The sequence below is a fragment of the Mauremys reevesii genome, linkage group 6 (assembly GCF_016161935.1).
Source record: "Mauremys reevesii isolate NIE-2019 linkage group 6, ASM1616193v1, whole genome shotgun sequence".
In the NCBI taxonomy this organism is placed as follows: domain Eukaryota; kingdom Metazoa; phylum Chordata; order Testudines; family Geoemydidae; genus Mauremys; species Mauremys reevesii.
In genome coordinates, this window is record NC_052628.1 from 121,321,651 (window position 1) to 121,340,654 (window position 19,004).

At 48.8% G+C, this 19,004-nt stretch overlaps 2 protein-coding genes across 6 annotated transcripts in view; one reads left to right on the forward strand and one right to left on the reverse strand.

Moving 5' to 3' along the window:
* Window positions 1–10,531, forward strand: part of POLR1E (RNA polymerase I subunit E) — a 34,286-nt gene extending 23,755 nt beyond the window's left edge. For both annotated transcript variants that reach the window (XM_039545917.1, XM_039545918.1), the window contains exons 10-12: window positions 382–463; window positions 3,981–4,112; window positions 10,128–10,531. In XM_039545917.1, the coding sequence (XP_039401851.1) occupies window positions 382–463; window positions 3,981–4,112; window positions 10,128–10,287 (374 nt within the window). In that variant the 3' untranslated portion in view covers window positions 10,288–10,531. The remainder of the gene's footprint in view (window positions 1–381; window positions 464–3,980; window positions 4,113–10,127) is intronic.
* Window positions 10,532–16,857: 6,326 nt separating this feature from the next.
* The window catches only part of FBXO10 (F-box protein 10), a 58,279-nt gene continuing 56,132 nt past the window's right edge, over window positions 16,858–19,004 (reverse strand). For 3 of the 4 annotated variants that reach the window (XM_039542935.1, XM_039542937.1, XM_039542936.1), the window contains exon 11: window positions 16,858–18,759. In XM_039542935.1, the coding sequence (XP_039398869.1) occupies window positions 18,582–18,759 (178 nt within the window). In that variant the 3' untranslated portion in view covers window positions 16,858–18,581. The remainder of the gene's footprint in view (window positions 18,760–19,004) is intronic. The other variant, XM_039542938.1, reaches the window with a different exon arrangement.

Sequence of the window (19,004 nt, forward strand, 5' to 3'; positions counted from 1 at the left end):
ACAGTACAGAAGCTTGTCCTACATTCTAGGGGTATAATTTTCAAAAGCGTCTAAGTCCCATTTTCAAAAGTGTCAGGCTATTAGGAGCCTAAGTCTGATTGAAGTCTGCGGGATTTAGGCTTGTAAGCACCTAAGTCTCTTTTGAAAATGGGGTTTAGGATTGTCAATCGTTTAGACACTGTTTGAAAATCTTACCCTAGACGCTCTAAGTAGTTTGTCAACATACTGATTTATGTATTTTTAAGTTGTTCCCTTAAAGATGTCAGTGAAGCAGTATAAAACCAGCACAGTGTTATAATAGTTAAGTGTTAATTTGAATGAAGCCCCATGATGTTCAGAATGTGTGTTTATCATTTCATTGCAAAAAGGTTTTTCTTTTAGATGCACTGGGCCCTGACTGTCCACACGTCATTAACAGCAAACTCATGAAAAACTTCACGGCCCTGACATACAACAACGGCAGGTAGCGAATAGTTTGTTTTGTTTTGAAATTGATGTTCGTGACACAGGAAAGTTCAGATCAGGGGATCATAACTGTGCCCCCACGTTATCAGGAAATCCTCTCAACTGCCATATAAAGAAATCTAAATTATTGGCATCTTCCCTGCTTAATGCCTGTAGATTTCGGTACAGAGATTTTTCTGTGGAGAAAATGGAAGGGGCTGTCACCATACTGAGCAATCATCTGTACTTCAGGAGGTGATAGTGCGGAAACTTTGGCTCTCATTCTCCTCTGCCTTATGCCAGTGTAAATCAGGAGTGGCTCTGTTGAAGTCAGTGGAGTCATAGAATCATAGAATAGAATCATAGAATATTAGGGTTGGAAGGGACCTCAGGAGGTATCTAGTCCAACCCCCTGCTCAAAGCAGGACCAACCCCCAACTAAATCATCCCAGCCAGGGCTCTGTCAAGCCTGACCTTAAAAACCTCTAAGGAAGGAGATTCCACCACCTCCCTAGGTAACCCATTCCAGTGCTTCACCACCCTCCTAATGAAAAAGTTTTTCCTAATATCCAACCTAAACCTCCCCTGCTGCAACTTGAGACCTTTGCTCCTTGTTCTGTCATCTGGTACCACTGAGAACAGTCTAGATCCATCCTCTTTGGAAGCCCCTTTCAGGTAGTTGAAAGCAGCTATCAAATCCCCCCTCATTCTTCTCTTCTGCAGACTAAACAATCCCAGTTCCCTCAGCCTCTCCTCATCAGTCATGTGCTCCAGCCTCCTAATCATTTTTGTTGCCCTCTGCTGAACTCTTTCCAATTTTTCCACAGCCTCCTTGTAGTGTGGGGCCCAAAACTGGACACAGTACTCCAGATGAGTGGTGGATCGGCTTATGTGGCCTGCATCTTGCAGGAGGTCAGACTAGATGATCATAATGGTCCCTTCTGATCTTGAATTCTATGATTCTATGAGGCCTCACCAATGTCAAATAGAGGGGAACAATCGCGTCCCTCGATCTGCTGACAATGCCCCTACTTATACAGCGCAAAATGCCGTTAGCCTTCTTGGCAACAAGGGCACACTGTTAACTCATATCCAGCTTCTCGTCCACTGTAACCCCTAGGTCCTTTTCTGCAGAACTGCTCCCTAGCCATTCGGTCCCTAGTCTGTAACAGTGAATGGGATTCTTCCATCCTAAGTGCAGGACTCTGCACTTGTCCTTGTTGAACCTCATCAGATTTCTTTTGGCCCAATCCTCTCATTTGTCTAGGTCCCTCTGCATCCTATCCCTACCCTCCAGTGTATCTACCACTTCCCTCAGTTTAGAGTCACACCAGTATGAGAGGAGACTCTGACCCGATGGCTTGTATTTTAAAATCAGGTATTTTATTTAACATAGTACAAAGGCCCGGGGTAAAATGCTCACAGGCATCTGAGTGACTTGGGAACCCAGTCCCATGTTTAAGAGATCATGCTACTTAGGAGCTCATGTGCTATTGAAACTCCCTGGGGGCTTGGGCTCCCAGGGGCACTACTGAAAATGCCACCCCTGCCTACACACACGGTTGCACCAGTTTAACTAAAGTTGTGATTTGAAACTGAGGTAATAAGTCAATGCAGCTTTGCACTCAGAAGCTCTTCAGTCAGTTTAAATCTTGCTTCTGTCAGATTTCAGGGGGAAGCTAAACCGATAAAACCAGTTTGAAACCGATTTAAATCTTACACTGGTATAGCAATGTTGGTTACAGGTGTGACCTTTATTTTATTTTTTATTTTTTAACTGACACAGCTATGCCGGAACGAGCCCTAGTATGGATGAAGTTATACTGGCATCAGAGCCTTGCCAGCGTAGCTTCTCTCTCAGGGGGAACCAGTGTTAGCTAAGATGGCAGAAGCTCTTTTATGCAGATCTGAGCTGTGTCCACACTTGGAGGGTTTGCTGGTATAACGATGCCGGGGTAGCTGTGCCAGCAGAACTTCTCCAGTGTAGACTAGGCCTAGGGGTGCCTAGGCCTAGTCTAGTTTAACTAACCTAGTATCAGTTTAACTAACCCCATTTAATGAAGTGTGTGTGTGTACACAAGACCCACATCTGCCTGGGGCCTTCTCTTTCTGAAGCATTCTACAGACATCAGCGAATGAAACCTGCCAGCAGCCCTGCAACCATAATGCACCATCATTGCTGCCTTGGCAGGGCAGACTCTCTGCTCCACTCCAGCAGCACAGTGGAAGGAAAGACTTGCTATATCTCGTTGGCTGGGGAGTTGTGCAGCCCCTGTGCACCCTCTCGCAGCCTCCTCCCCCCATTCCCAACCCCGGGGAGCCTGTCAGGCTGGCAGGAGGCGTAGCCAGACTGCGATGCTCCTCTCCAGTCTCCTCGATCCTCTGAGCATGATGTTGCAGAGCAGAGAAGCTAGCCCAGTAAGTGGAGGTGTGGTGAATTGTGCAGTGTCAGCAGCAGTAAAGCTAGGACTAGAACCCAGGAGTTCTGGCTTGTGCCCTAAAGGGGGCTAGCCAGGAGAAGACCCCTCTGAGTGGAAAGCAGGAGAGCACACACTGTACCCTTCAAAGGTACTGCCAGGGAGCTCCAGCTGCCATTGTACCTCCCAGGCCAGGACCCTGTGGTGCCAACGTGGTGCAGGCTGGTCCCAGAACATTAAACTAAAGCACGTTTAAGACTTCACCTCTTCCCCATGGTACATGCCTGTGTTGGGGTCCCCAAAGCCCCCCGCTGGGCCTGCCTCTGACCAATCTCTCCAGTTTTCAGCATTAAAAGAAACATTCTGGACGTTGGTCAGAGCTGTGGCACTGGCTTCTGCTCTTCTTGGGCACTGGATTCTTTGCCTGCTGGCCACCGATCAGCCTTTCAGCAGTTGAGCGACTGCCAGCAGGAGGCGCCAGAATACACACATTTAGAACTGCAGAGGTTTGAGTTAGGGAAGGCTGTCCAAAGGACATGGACACATGGAAAGTAATTAAAATAAGCATCTGCCGGGGGGGTGGTCAGCTGTGGAGCTGTTTTAGTTAAATAATATTTCCAAGAAGCTGCTTGTGGTTTTATTGAATTTTGTTGGCTTCCACCTAGGTGGCTGTGTGCAGAAGGGCCACACTTTTTTGCTTTACAGGCATTGTCTCCTCACACTTCATGTTATCGGCGTTACTATGAAGTGCCAGGAGGTTTTGAACATAAATTTGCCACGTCAGCATGAAAAACAATCCTCTAAACCCGTCTGCCCTGCGAGCTGTGTTGATTTATAACTAGAGCTGGGTGACATTTTTCAGCTCACTAGATTATTTGATGAAAATTGCAGTTTTGGTCGACCCAAAACTATTCACAGATTTGACACACACGGTTTTTCAGTTGTTCACGAAAGGGCTGGTAGTGGAAATAGTGCTGCTGTTGTCACCAGTATTCCCCATCCCTTTACTAGGAATATAATCCCAGGTCTTGCCGTCGGATGTTATGCCAAAGGGTTATGCTTTGGCTCTGTTAAAAAGTGTCACATTTTGTTTCTCTCCCGTTCCCTCTTATTCTCCAGTATCCAGAATTTAATCTCTGCTTCGATGAAGGCTAAAATTACAGCCTACGTCATAGCCTTAGCCTTGCACATTAACAACTTCCAAACAGACCTGACTGTGCTACAGAGGGACATGAAACTCCGCGAGAACAGGTGAGTGACGTTTCTGTTAATTGTAGGAACACCAAGCATGCAGTAATTTAAAAAAAATTGGGGTGGAGAGGGAGGAAGGCAGCACTGGGGGGTTTTGTTCAATTCCTCAACTGAGAGTTGGATGTTTGATCCAGATGCTGCCCTAAGTACCGTGCAGGCTCCCCCCGTTCTTGTCAGTGGGGTGCACCCAGGCAGTGCTCAGTGCAGGATTGGGATGTAATGGGGTCGTTTTTAAAATAACGAATAATACTGAGCTCTTGTCGAACACTTTTCATCAGTCGATCTCAAAGCACTTTACAGAGGAGGTTGGCATCCTTGTCCCCTTTTACAGATGGGGAAACTGAGGCACAGAGGGACAGTGACTTGCCCGAGGTCACTCAGCAAGCCGGTGACAGCCAGTAGAACTCTGAGTCCCAGTCCAGTGCTCTGTCCACTGAGTAACACTGCCTCTGTGTTTTCCAGTCTATTCTCTCCTTCTCACGACAAGAGGGAAGCAGAGTTCTGACTCCCTGCTGGATCTATGATCCGTATTTAATTGCCAGGAGGCAACAGTCTCTGTCATAAAGGTTGGGACTCCAGTTTTGAAACAAAAGCAGTCGTGAGCACGTGCCCCCTTGGCCCAGCCAGTAATCCAGTCTCCCCAAAATGCCTTGCCTGGGCCTGGTGCAGAGGAGACGTGTTTTCCTGAAATTTGGGGAGGGTAATTGCACCTGCCTCAGGAAATGAGGGTTTGGCTAATTGGGCCTACCAAGGACAACTGTGGTGATTTGGAGGGGGCAGGATCGGGTCCTTAATGAAGAACACTTGCTCGGGTATCTTCATTGGGAAGTTACTTTCTAGTGCTTAATTTTCCACAGGACAAGAAATATGTCTGTGCCATATGTATTGAGTGTAAAGTCTGCCTTTATCAACACGTCTTAATCAGGGCCTGATCCAGAGTCCATAAAACTCAGAGGGCTCTTTCCACTGATTTCAGAGGGGTGTGATTCAGGCCGTTGGAGAATACAATTATGATCATTTCTTGATTTAATCTAATGGACTCGCTTGGGGAATCCTTGACCTCCAGGTTGGGGAGACTGGCTGTTAGCACAGAGAGCAGCTGCATAATACCATCTGGAATTGAAACGTATTAGCCCCCAGTCAGCAATTTGAGTTCAACCATGCTTGGCTTGCTGCAGCTTGGTGGGAGAAATAGCAACTCCAAGGACATGCTTTGTAGCTTGACCTGGTTCGTAAGGATGACCCTTCCTGACAAGGTCTCTAAAGATGCTATTGCAGGGTATGAAAAATCCATCTCGAGATCTGTGTCCTGCAGAATTAACAACTCCAGCAAGAAATCAATTATTCCCCCTAACAAAATCCTGCAGAAAATAATGAAATGATTCTCGACTAGAAAGGTTAAATTCCAACGGCAAATGGAAGTGATCCGATCTGACTTTTCACAGGCTGACTCCATTGTACATGTGGGAGTGGAGGCTATTGCTGATTCCAGTCATTTTGCTGTTTGGGATTGATGTAGAATAATGGTTTTAATGGCAGCGTTTGAAGCCAATTCGACCCCATTTTTAAAGATGAAGTAAATGGCTTTTGGAAAGGTCACGCTGCCTTTTGGGAGCCGCATCAGGCACGATAGATCCTTGACTTGCTCAGCTGTCTTTTTGGGGGATCCTAAAAAAAATGAGCACAGAGAAGTCTGAAAAGCAAAAGTCAGAGTGAGACTCAGACTGGAAAAAAGCCACTTCTTTAATCTCCTTGCAAATGGCATAGTTCATTGAAACACAGATGCAAAGCTTGCACTGGGGATCAGTCAGAATTACAGTAACTCCTCACTTAACGTTGTGGTTCTGTTCCTGAAAAATGTAACTTTAAGTGAAACAATCTTAAACAAATCCAATTTTCCCATAAGATTTAATGTAAATACGGGGGTGAGGTTCCAAGGTAATTTTTTGGGGCAGACAAAGGCATTATGTACTGTACTGTGGTTGGGAGGTGCCCCTGGCTTACCTCCCACAGGCACAGCCCGCTGCAGGCAAGGATGCTAGGAAGCACCTTTGCAGCAGCAGTGGCAGCTTCCCCGGAGAAGAACAGGTGCCGACTTTGCCGGGGGATGCTCCAGGCCCGCCTCTTCCCACCCCCACTCCACCTCTCCCCGGAGCATGCCATGTCCCTGCTCCTCCCCCTCCCTCCCAGCGTTTCTCCTGCTGCCAAACAGCTGATTGGTGGCAGGCAGAGGTGAAAGTAAGCTGGTCCGGTCCGGTCCGGCGTACCGGCAAGAGCCAGTACGCTGTGCCGGACTGCACCAGCTTCCTCGGCGGGGATTTAAAGGGCTCCAGAGCCCTTTAAATTTCCCTCCACAGCTCCGGCAGCCAGGCTGGGGCCGGATTTAAAGGGCGCGGAGCTCCCGCAGCTGCAGGGAGCCCAGAGCCCTTTAAATCCTCCCCTGCAGCTCTGGCAGCCAGGCTGGGGCCAGGATCATAGAATCTCAGGGTTGGAAGGGACCTCAGGAGGTCATCTAGTCCAACCCCCTGCTCAAAGCAGGACCAACCCAACTAAATCATCCCAGCCAGGGCTTTGTCAAGCCTGACCTTAAAAACCTCGAAGGAAGGAGATTCCACCACCTCCCTAGGTAACCCATTCCAGTGCCTCACCACCCTACTAGTGAAAAAGTTTTTCCTAATGTCCAACCTAAACCTCCCCCTCTGCAACTTGAGACCATTACTCCTTGTTCTGTCATCTGGTACCACAGAGAACAGTCTAGATCCATCCTCTTTGGAACCCCCTTTCAGGTAGTTGAAAGCAGCTATCAAATCCCCCCTCATTCTTCTCTTCTGCAGACTAAACAATCCCACTTCCCTCAGCCTCTCCTCATAAGTCATGTGCTCCAGCCCCCTAATCATTTTTGTTGCCCTCCGCTGGACTCTCTCCAATTTATCCACATCCTTCTTGTAGTGTGGGGCCCAAAACTGGACACAGTACTCCAAATGAGGCCTCACCAGTGCTGAGTAGAGGGGAATGATCACATCCCTCGATCTGCTGGAAATGCCCCTACTTATACAACCCAAAATGCCATTAGCCTTCTTGGCAACAAGGGCACACTGTTGACTCATATTCAGCTTTTTGTCCACCGTAACCCCTAGGTCCTTTTCTGCAGAACTGCTGCCCAGCCATTCGGTCCCTAGTCTGTAGCAGTGCATGGGATTCTTCCATCCTAAGTGCAGGACTCTGCACTTGTCCTTGTTGAACCTCATCATATTTCTTTTGGCCCAATCCTCTAATTTGTCTAGGTCCCTCTGTATCCTATCCCTACCCTCCAGCGTATCAACCACTCCTCCCAGTTTAGTGTCATCTGCAAACTTGCTAAGGGTGCAGTCCACACCATCCTCCAGATCGTTAATGAAGTTATTGAATAAAACCGGCCGGCCCCAGCACCGACCCTTGGGGCACTCCACTTGATACCGGCTGCCAACTAGACATGGAACCATTGATCACTACCTGTTGAGCCCGACCATCTAGCCAGTTTTCTGTCCACCTTACCGTCCATTCATCCAGCCCATACTTCTTTAACTTGCTGGCAAGAATACTGTGGGAGACTGTATCAAAAGCTTTGCTAAAGTCCAGAAATAGCACATCCACTGCTTCCCCTCATCCACAGAGCCGGTTATCTCATCATAGAAGGCAATTAGGTTAGTCAGGCATGACTTGCCCTTGGTGAATCCAGGCTGACTGTTCCTGATCACTTTCCCCTCCTTTAAGTGGTTCAGGATTGATTCCTTGAGGACCTGTTCCATGATTTTTCCAGGGACTGAGGTGAGACTGACTGGCCTGTAGTTCCCTGGATCTTCCTTCTTCCCTTTTTTAAAGATGGGCACTACATTAGCTTTTTTCCAGTCATCCGGGACCTCCCCCGATCGCCATGATTTTTCAAAGATAATGGCCAATGGCTCTGCAATCTCATCGGCCAACTCCTTTAGCACCCTTGGATGCAGCGCATCCGGCCCCATGGACTTGTGCTCGTCCAGCTTTCCTAAATAGTCCCGAACTACTTCTTTCTCCACAGAGAGCTGGTCACCTCCTCCCCATACCGTGCTGCAGAGTGCAGCTGTCTGGGAGCTGACCTTGTCTGTGAAGACAGAGGCAAAAAAAGCATTGAGTACACTAGCTTTCTCCACATCCTCCGTCACTAGGTTCCCTCCCTCATTCAGCAAGGGGCCCACACTTTCCTTGACTTTCTTCCTGTTGCTAACATACCTGAAGAAACCCTTCTTGTTACTCCTAACATCTCCGGCTAGCTGCAACTCCAAGTGTGATTTGGCCTTCCTAATTTCACTCCTGCATGCCTGAGCAATACTTTTATACTCCTCCCTGGTTATTTGTCCAATCTTCCACTTCTTGTAAGCTGTTTTTTTGTGTTTAAGACGAGCAAGGATTTCACTGTTGAGCCAAGCTGGTCGCCTGCCATATTTACTTTTCTTCCTACACATCGGGATGGTTTGTTCCTGCAACCTCAATAAGGTTTCTTTAAAATACAGCCAGCTTTCCTCGACTCCTTTCCCCGTCATGTTATTCTCCCAGGGGACCTTGCCCATCAGTTCCCTGAGGATTTAAAGGGCTCAGAGCTCCCCACAGCTGCGGGGAGCCCAGAGCCCTTTAAATTCCCCCTGCAGCTCTGGCAGCTGGGCTGGGGCTGGGATTTAAAGGGCTTGGGGAGCCACAGAAGCTCTGGGCCCTTTAAATCCACGCCTGAGCCCGGTTGCCGGAGCTGCGGGGGGGATTTAAAGGGCTCGGGGCTCCACGGCAGCCGGAGTCCCGGGCCCTTTAATTTGCCCCTGAGCCCCGGGTTGATTTAAAGGCCCTGGGGCTCCCAGCCACAGCCAGTGCCCCAGGGCCTTTAAATCTCAAGGCCACGCCTCTTCCGGTTGAAGCCCGGCCCCCCCCCCCCCCCCCAGGACTCCAGCAGTACCGGTAAGTCCTGTAAGTTCCTTTCACCCCTGGTGGCGGGGGAAGTGCTGAGAGGGACATGGAGGTGGCGGAGAACAACAACTTGTGCAATGCTCCCTTGTAAAGTCGCTGCTCTTCCACAGAATCTTACAAGCCGTGGACAGAGCAGGCAGCCAAACGACATTATAAGGAGCATTGCACAGCTTTAAAAGAGTATGTCCCCTAATGGAGCAGCGACGTAACTTTGAAACATTATGCGGGAGGACGTTAAGTGAGGAGTTACTGTACACTCTAAAGTGATAGTCTAGGACTTTTGCTGTAACAGGCAGCATTGTTAATCACAGTCAGATGCTCCGTGTGCCACGGGAGGGATGAGAAATTGCTGCGATCGTTATATTCAGGACTGATTTAGTTCTCTAAGGATTTTGCATCCCTGATTAAAAAGTTCTGTGTGTTCTCCTTGCTGACGGTGCGTTAATTCTACTGGGAGGTTTCTAGGCTGCCAAAAGCGTTTGCAGTTGAGCACCACAGGACATCCTCTCTCTTTCCTCCAGGGATGTGTGTCTGGAAATCAGCTGGGCTGTCCTGCAGGGCAGCATGCAGTGTTATCAATAAATAAATACCTCAGTGGTGATCCTGTTACAAAATGTAGATTGCTTTTACTTCCTCTCCCTCCTGCCTGGCAGGGACTGAATAACTTTCACACACTTGGGATAATGAGCCACTAAAATAAAGCAACGGGCTATTTTCAAAGCTGGGCAGGCCAAGCCCAATGGCTTTCCAGCCTCCCCACAAAGTCCTGTTGCTGTAACTTCGCTCCTGATCAAAATCACCCCTGCTGTTTCCACAGTGGGCTTTTCTAGAACTGGATCTGCCATCACAAGGAGATGCATATTGCCAGTCACTGCTCCAGAGAACAGCCCCAGAGCCACATTCCTGCTTGCTTCTGACCTGATTCTTGCGCCTCCGAGGTGAAAGCCTAATTGCTCTGATCCAGCGGGATGCCTTGTGCTACTAGTGTCTGTGATTTGACACAGGAATGTATTCACTGATATGGGTGTTTTTTATTTTTGTCAGAATCCTGGAGATCGCTAAAGCCATGAGGCTGAAGATCTCCAAAAGGAAGGGACCTTCAGGACTCACGGACGATGAAGACCACAAGTTGGCCACCCTCTCTCTACCCTTACCTGTGTACAAGCCAGCCGGGAGGCAGCGGAAGCGCAAGAAGATGACATAAAGGACTATTGTGCACATCTCACGGAGGAGAACGCCGGCTGAAAGGGAAGGGCAGGAGCCTCTGCAAGAACAAAGCTTTCGCCAGTTTCCTGATCCCACTTCAAAATCTGAGCTCCGAGAAGGGCTGTTGTGCCAGACAGTGGCACTTACCCCCTTGGCTGATCATAAGAATGGGTTTGGGCTGATGTTCATCTCTGTAATCGGTCCTTTTTTGAAAATAAACCAAAACCCTCTTGTCCTTTCTACACAGCTACACTCTGCTTTTAGGGGATATGGGGTGGCTAGGAGGGAGGAGAGGATAGGAGAGGCCATGCAGACCTCACAAACTTCCGTTAGTCCTGGATCAGTTGTGGCCCCATCAAGTCTGTGAAAGAAGGCAGGCAGGGGAATGAATGCTCTGTGGCCAACCCAGGCTGCTGAACAAATGTGGTTTGTGGCTGTGCATCCTGAAAGAGGAGTCCAGACTTTTTAGCCTGATCAGCGCCTCTTCCTAACCTGATCAGCTCCTCTTCCTCGCTTGCTGTCTGTGCCTCTGGGAGAGTATTGTAATTCACGTTAAAAGGACGTTCTCATCCTCTAACTAGTCAGATGAAGGAATGAGAACTCCTCCTAATCTTGATTCCTAACCTTACTTGTTGTTTGACCTTCGGCAACAGCGTTAACTGGTGTTATTTCAGTTGGTTTTGGCTGGAGCATATTGTTACTAACCTGCACATGCCTCTGGCTTTATGAACTTCTTCAATTTCCCATCATTGCTAAATGTGATGAGAGGGAATCAGTGGAAGTTCAGCGTTTTTCTAGTTAAGGATAGAGCTGATTTCATTCTTCTGTACCAAAGCACCCAGCAAAAACGTTACAGCTTTTCTCTATCCTATTCTCCCCACTGTCAAATTTTCAGCTTTGCAGAGACTAGACAAGAGAGGACACCAGACAAAAAGAGACTGGAGCATATACCCGGCAAGATGTCCTGCCGGCCCACTGGTTATCATCATACCTACCCCAGTCACCCAGCCAGACAGTTGCAGTGCTGTTTGCTCTGCTGAAATCCTTTAAGCATCATAGCAGAACCCAGCCAGTCACTCAGTCCTCACTGGAAGTGGAGGCTCCAGCTATGCTGTTGAAATGTGGGGGGAGGGAAGCTGAGCGGGGCGCAAATCAAAACAAAAGTTATACGTACTCATTTCCTCACATGGCCGTGCTGCACCGCCTGGTACCCATCCTGTGCCCTGTTTCCATCCCACAAGCTAAAATCACAATGTAACTCAGCCCAGAGCAGGAGAAGCTGGCCATCTGCAGGAACCAGGCACCATTTTCCCTGGCACACGGTATTCTAAAGGAAGAAGAATTGGATTAGGCTTTTTCTGGATGCTTAGCCCGTGCTGTTAGTGCTCTCTCCTGTCCAAGGCTGTTCCAGGCAGGCAGCAGAATGCAGATGGATGAAGAGCTGGTTTGCAGGTGTTAACCATATTTTTAGGAACAGGTTTGCTGCAGGGGGGTGAGGGGAAAGCTAGAACCACAACTCAGTCCTCAGCTAGAATAGAAGATGCAGGAGCACAGAAAACAAAACCTTTTCCAGGGTTTTCTGCCCCCGTGTGCTTATTCAGGTGTCCTCAGACAGGCTCCCAAGTCCATAGGCAGGTACCTACATGAATGACCCAATTTAGCAAACACCATGTTGGAAATCATTAAGAAAGAGATGGATAATAAGACAGAAAATACACCTCTACCCCGATATAATGCGACCCGATGTAACATGAGTTCGGATATAACGCGGTAAAGCAGTGCTCCGGGGGGGCAGGGCTGCACGCTCCGGCGGATCAAAGCAAGTTTGATATAACGCGGTTTCACCTATAATGCAGTCAGATTTTTTGGCTCCCGAGGACAGCGTTATATCGAGGTAGAGGTGTATTGTAGTGACTCTATATAAATCCATGGTATGCCCACATCGTGAATACTGTGTGCAGATCTGGTTGCCCCATCTCAAATAAGATATATTGGAATGGAAAAAGGTTGAGAAAAGGGCAACAAAAATTATTAGGGGTATGGAACAGCTTCTGTATGAGGAGAGATTGATAAAACTGGAATGTTTCAGCTTGGAAAAGAGATGACTAAGGGAGGATATGATAGAGGGCTATAAAATCATGATGTGTGGAGACAGTAAATAAGGATTAAATAGTCCTTGTAACACAAGAACCAGGGGGTCACCAAAGAACGTAATAGGCAGCAGGTTTAAAACAAACAAGGAAGTATTTTTTTCGCACAAGGCACAGTCAACCTGTGGAACTCCTTGCCAGAGGATGTTGTGAAGGCCAAGACCAGTGGTGGGCAACCTGTGGGCCGCATGCAGCCCATCAGCGAACCATGGCCACTGGGAGCTGCGGGGGGGGGGGGAGAGTATGCCAGCAGACTGTAAACATCAGCAGAATGTCTCGCGCCTGCAAATGGAGTATCCTGATGGGCTGTATGTGGGCTACAGGTTGCCCACCACTAGCCAAGACTATAACAGGGTTCAAAAAAAACTAGAGAAGTTCATGGAGGACAGGTCCATCAATGGCTACTAGCCAGGATGGGCAGGGATGGTGTCCCTAGCGTCTGTTTGCCAGAAGTGGGGAATGAACAACAGGGAGTGGCTCACTTGATAATTCCCTATTCTGTTCATTCCCTCTGGGGCACCTGGCACTGGCCAGTCAGAAGACAGGACACTGGCCAAATGGACCTTTGGTCTGACCCAGTGTGGCCATTCTTATGTTCAGAAGCGCAGAGCCCCCAGCAGCTCCTATTCAGGTCAATGGGGAACTCATCAAAGCCTATTGGAGTCAAAGGAAAGACTCCCATTGGTTTCCACGGATTGTAGACCCAGGCCTTAGGCATAACATGGACTTAGAAGCCTCAGTAATTATTGGGGGGGCACTTATTTTGGAAAATCGTAGCCCGTTCTAGTCAGCAACGATCCTGGCAAAGGCTGCAGCCCATCTCCAAGCAGGAAAGCCAGTGTAAGCTGGAGGAAGCAGGAAGTGTTTAACCGCTAGAGTAAATGCCTGTTATTTTATGTTGTGCGTTCACTTCAGGGAGCGACTCAGGCCTCTGAGGCTCCCACAGAAACTCTCTCAGGATCCGATGTAGCCTTTTGCTCACTCTGGCAAGTGCCGTGAGCAGTCAGTCAGTCATTAAAAGCGATAGAAACCGTACCCAACTTTCTGGGCAGAGGCTGCTAATTAATGCCACAGAGATTACAGACGGGCTGATCAAGGCAGAGGTTCTGATTGAAGGTCTGTAAATGCTACTGTGGAAAATCTAATTGGGAAAATTTGGAAGGTTTTTAGTCTAAAGATGGTGCGGTGGTTAATTAGCCGCCCTTAACTACTCTACCTGGGGCATGTTGTGATAATGAGACAGCGACACTTCAGAACAAAATAGCAGGAGTTATTTGGAGCCCAGCACAAAATAACTGAAGTATCTTCCCCCACGATGTGTCAGCTTAGCCCAGTCAAGGAACATTCGATGTGTGCGACTCTCCATGCAGCCCCTAGGAGCAAAATTCGGCTGAAGAGCCAGGGTGGGACCCTGGGCTGGATCGTAGCCCCCGTCAAAGAAGCTGGGAAGTGGAAGGATTTCGGTGGCCTGTTCGTTATTGGTGTTGGCAGGGCAGCGGGGCCGAGGAGCGGAGCACCCGGGCCGGGTGATCTGGGAAGGGCAGCGTATCACATAGCCATTACAGAGAATGGGCTTGGTGCCCACTTGTACAATGGCCCTGTTACGCTGTTCTGCTGCCAGAAACAGGGCCCTGAGAACAGACCCTGCACAGGGGCCTTTCCACCAGCACGAAGCTGGCTGTACACCAGCCCTTCTCCCTGCTGCTGGCACCGAGCGTGAGCCAGGGCTGGGAAGGGGTCAGCGTTCACAGCGGCCTAGGGGCCACAGGAAGCAGCAGCATGCAAGTTAGAGCAGCCCTGAAACTACTCTAAATGACACAAGGGCCCGACGGGGCCCTACACAGCCCCAGACTATGGGGCCACAAAGGTGGCTTAAAGCACGTTTGTCCCTCTCCCCCTAGTGCAGAAGAGTTGGGGTCAAGGCACGTATGTGTGTGTCCTGCTAGAACACGTACTGTAGCACTTGTGTGTGACATGATGCCCACCGACAGCGCGAACGTGCCAACGGTTCACCTTGCAGGTTCACTCTGTAGGGTTGGGGGTCCAGTTTCTCGTGTGGGATTATCAGAGGCTACATCTTCAGGAGACCAAGCTTCACCGCTGGTCTAATAATCTGGTCTCCCAAACGTGGCCACTGCCATCTCCTGCCCATTACAGAATCTGTTCACGTCCAGGCAAAAATAAATGCGTTCAGTTCGGCTGCTCAGCGCTGACCTGTGTTTTGTTCCACCGGCTGACAGCCCCCCACACAATCTGTCAAGCCTGTTTCCCTGGTTATTTAGAACGCGGAAGTTATCTGTAAATTACAACCTGCCAGACCCACTTCTCCGCCTGCCCAAAGCAGCTGTTCTTGGTAATTGGTGGAGAAATGCATTTTGCAAACATTGCTATCGGAATGGATTTAGACTGAATGCGCCTCTGAAAGCCTGCCTGGCTCCAGCGTCTCGTGCCCCAACACTCCAGCGCTTTGTGCTGATTGAATTAAGCTCTTGACCTGCTTGGCACCATGATTGACAGCAGCCTTTTTTCAGGTCCTTCTGATAACAGGTGCGCTTCACTCCTGACCAGCCCTGTTTACAGTGGGCTAGCACCACTAGCAGAGTTACACATTGCCGCATGCCCGGGTACCCTGTACACGCCCCACCCCATTACCCCGGGGGTTAAGGCCTCACCTTGCATGTCACGGCCCTGCTTCCAAAGCCCCACGCTGCCTGAGATGGCCTGCTCTGGCCTAGGTCAGTGCCCTGATCACTGAGCTAGCCACGTATTCATTAGGCCAGAATGTAAGTGTTTATACAACGCTGTCCCCCCCAGCCCAGTGGTCATGGCCCTCAGCTGTGAGAGCCAAGGACAGGGCCTTTCTCCTCATCACTGGGCTAGTGGGGAAACAGAGGCGGCATTGCCCCCTCCCACCCCCTTCTCAGTTTTTCTTGAAAAACAGCTGTCCTGGCTGCAGGGAGGGTGCGTGGCTGGGAATCCTGAACTGAAGGGGGCACTCCCTCCGGCCCAGAGTTAGACCCCGAAGGCCCTTGGAGGGGCTGGGCTTAGGCCACACCCCTCTCCTCACTATTTCCGACAGGTTGGTTTAGGTGGCTTAGGTTGCTGGATTCTGTGGATCTCATTTTCAAGGGCCTGGCTCTCCCCGGACCTTGTGCAGGGCGCCTGGAAGCCTCATTCGGGATGTGGATTCCACCAGGCAGCAGGGCACCAAGACATAACCTGTTGCAACGCTGAGTCAGAGTCCCACCCTGGGATCTTAAGGCTCCTAAACACCTTTGAAAATCTGGCTCCATGATCTTGCAATGCCTGACTATCACAAGCGCTGATTTGACTGGTTGATGGCTCCAGGGGTGCTAATCCCATTGACACCAGTTGAGGATCTGGCCCCAAGTGTGAATGAAGCCTGAGAATTAAATAGGGTGTTAAAAATCAGGAAAGTTTTCAGAAGAGTCTAAGTTACTACAGCTGAGAAAATCCCCTGAGAGTCTGATCGGTGTGAAATGAACATTGCCACACAGGTACAGGCAGAAGGGACCCTGCATGCAAGCTCCTGCTCTGAGGAAGTTAAGTATTAAATGATTCTGGTCAATCATTTCTCTACTTTCATATTATTGTTTAAAAGCAGGTCACATGGCTCTCTTGAGTGCATGTACCTCTGTTTGTGGCATGTGGACGGGTATGGAGAACCTCTGTAGTCAGTAACACTGGTTATATTTGCCAAAGCGACTAATGATTTCAGGACACTGTTTTTGGGCGTTCAACCTGAGATGCCTTAATGGGATGTGATTTTTCAAAGGACAAATGCTCAGCACTTTCTGAAAATCAGGTCCCTTTTAAGGCAGCTCAGGTCAGGCACCCAAAATCACAAGGCACGTTTAAACGTTTGGGCCCTTATCCGCTTATGTCTGGAAAACTGAAGGACATAAATCCACACCGTGTAGAGGTCAAGCATTGGTCTCTTGGAAGGGGAGGTGGGAAGATGCCATATCTTATACTGACACGTGCCAACTTTTCATAAACTCAAGGTTGGATCTGTGGGAAGAACGTCTCCCTACAGAAGAAACTAACACAACAAGAACAGGGATCCTTTGTTCAATCTACAACTCTGAATAAGACAATTATTTAGTTCTTAGCTCCAACACCTGGCAATTTGCTGACTAGTCTTATTTTAGCAAAACAAGATTATCTGTTTACCCAGCTTTCTCTTACCTGATCACTGTTTGCTAGGCCTCTCTTGACCAAACTCTGGACTTTGGGTCTGGAAAAGAGCTGGCACAATCCATAGACCTGGTTGTTATATAAAATGCACATGGATTTTAACCCTTCAGAAATGCCAGTGACAACCTGTAAATTCTAATGTTTGCCTTATGTTTGCAAAATAAAACAGTTTAAAAAAAAACCCTTAAAATATAGCACTTTATTGTTGTCATATACAGTTTTTAATTACAAAAGTTTTCACATAAAACAATTGTTTTTCTTAAAAAAAAACAAAAAAACATAGGGTGTAAACCAGCCTCGCTACTTTCACTTTAATGGAGTCAATGGTTCTTCAGTGGAGTCATGTCAATTTATACCAGCGAGGGGTCTGGACCAGGATGCGTGTCACAGACGATGTGAAGTGGAGAGAGAAGATTCAGCCTAGACCTTGCCTGAAAAGAAGAGAAAGATCCAGGTCCCGAGCTGGTATAAATCCACTGACGTCAACGTGACTAACTGAGGCTCCGTCCCCAAGTGAGAAAGGCTGAAACGTGAAAGAGCAACACTCTCCTTTGCCCTGTAATTCCAACATCCTGCAGAAGGCAGAAAAAGCTTCAGCTTCCATTACTGCCAGACTGTACCAGCCCTAGATAGGTGCCTTGCTGGGTCTGGAGTCACAAGGCTATACCTCAAGATCACAGATGGGACAACTGTATATCAGGCAGGCGGGCCCCGTTTGCACACGGGATCAGGGGCCCTTTGCATATTTCTTACTCGCCTCCAAGGTTCAGCAGCAGAAAATGTTTTGGAGTTGTCCTGATTTCTCATGCTATAGTCACTATGTGGTGCAGCACACTGTGACTTTCACACTTGCCTGCACAGCTGAACTCCCAGTACCCAGTACATCCTTGCAACAGCACTTCGGGGTCTGTTTACAGCAGGACACTGACCCACTGCTTGAAAAGTTTCACTCCTGCCACTTAAACATTCAAGAACTCTTTGTCTCTCATCCTGGTCACGGCATTGGTTCAGGAAGACCAATCGCTGGTGACCATTGTCAGGGAAGGCTGAATTTGCGAGGGGAGATGAACTCCTAGCATTTAAAAGTTGCAGTGTGAACTCTGACTTTACTATTTATTCCTCATTGTTCAAGGCCATTTTAGCTCCAGTGCCGACTGGGCCTTAACGCATCGTCTCCAACACTAGGACTTAGAGGAGGCCTGGACATTTGAGCATCGCAAGTGCAGCAGCAAATCTTACACTGCAAGCCAGAATTGCTATGAGCAATTATTTCCTGGAGATAAACCAGATTACACAGGACATATGATCAGCTTCTAAAGTCCTCCACTCTTTACATACTTTTCCCTGTACAGGTGGCCGCCAACAAGCCACTATGGAGTATTTTTTGCCCTCTTTCAGTCATCATGACATTCTGCCTGCTTGTGACTGAACTTTGAGTGGCGTTTTTGTTGCTGTTTAGTTTTTTGCCCTGCGAGTCTACGGCTTCATGCAACTGCAATGCTCCTTTCATTTTGCCACTGCAACAGGCAAAGCCTGTGCCTTTCCTCTGGGCTGAAACAGCTCCAGTTCCTGGCAGGAAAGTAAAATTCATTCCCAGTTCCTTTTCTAGGCCACTAACTGGCTAGACACTGGCATTATTGTGGTCTGTCCAAGGCGACTGATTTGCTTGGCGATTGCTATAAGATTGGTCAAATGGCTCAAATAAGAAACAAAAAGCAGATGGCAATGTGCTCCTGCCACTGTTGATTTAGTGTGCAACATGTTTCAGGAGTGGCAATATCCCAAAGTGCTAAAAGAAGGGGGGATTAAAATGAAGAGCCCACATTGAAAGCTTCTTGCAACGAATGGGCACAAGAGACCCTTCCCAGCTTGGTCTCTGCAGTGGCACCAGCCTAAGAGAAAGGTGAAGAAACTCACACGGGAGTCAAAGAATAGTGCAGAAGATGCTCCCATTGTTGCGACAGCCTCCGTCCATCCGTGCAGCTATCCTGGTCGACATGGTGGTAACTTTCTGACTGTTCGTTGACGTGGAGGTTCCTCGGGTGGATCCTTCAATGTGAGGTCGTGCTGGAGGGTTCTCCAGGGTCCATGCAACGTCAGACCTGGAGAAACAGAAAAAACACCCCACAAGCAGCCATTAGCACTCCTCCAACCTCCCTTCAAAGGCCAGGTGAAATCAATGGGCCCGTTGAGGGAAAAGGAGGCCACCCCCACATCTGAGAACAAGCCTGCCAGGAGAGAGCCAATGGAAGAGCATTCGGGGGGCCAGCATTAGAACAGGTGCATCAAGCCTCTTGCTTCTCCCCAGTGGGGAGCCTGGTTTTCCCAGGGTCAGGAGTGAGATGCT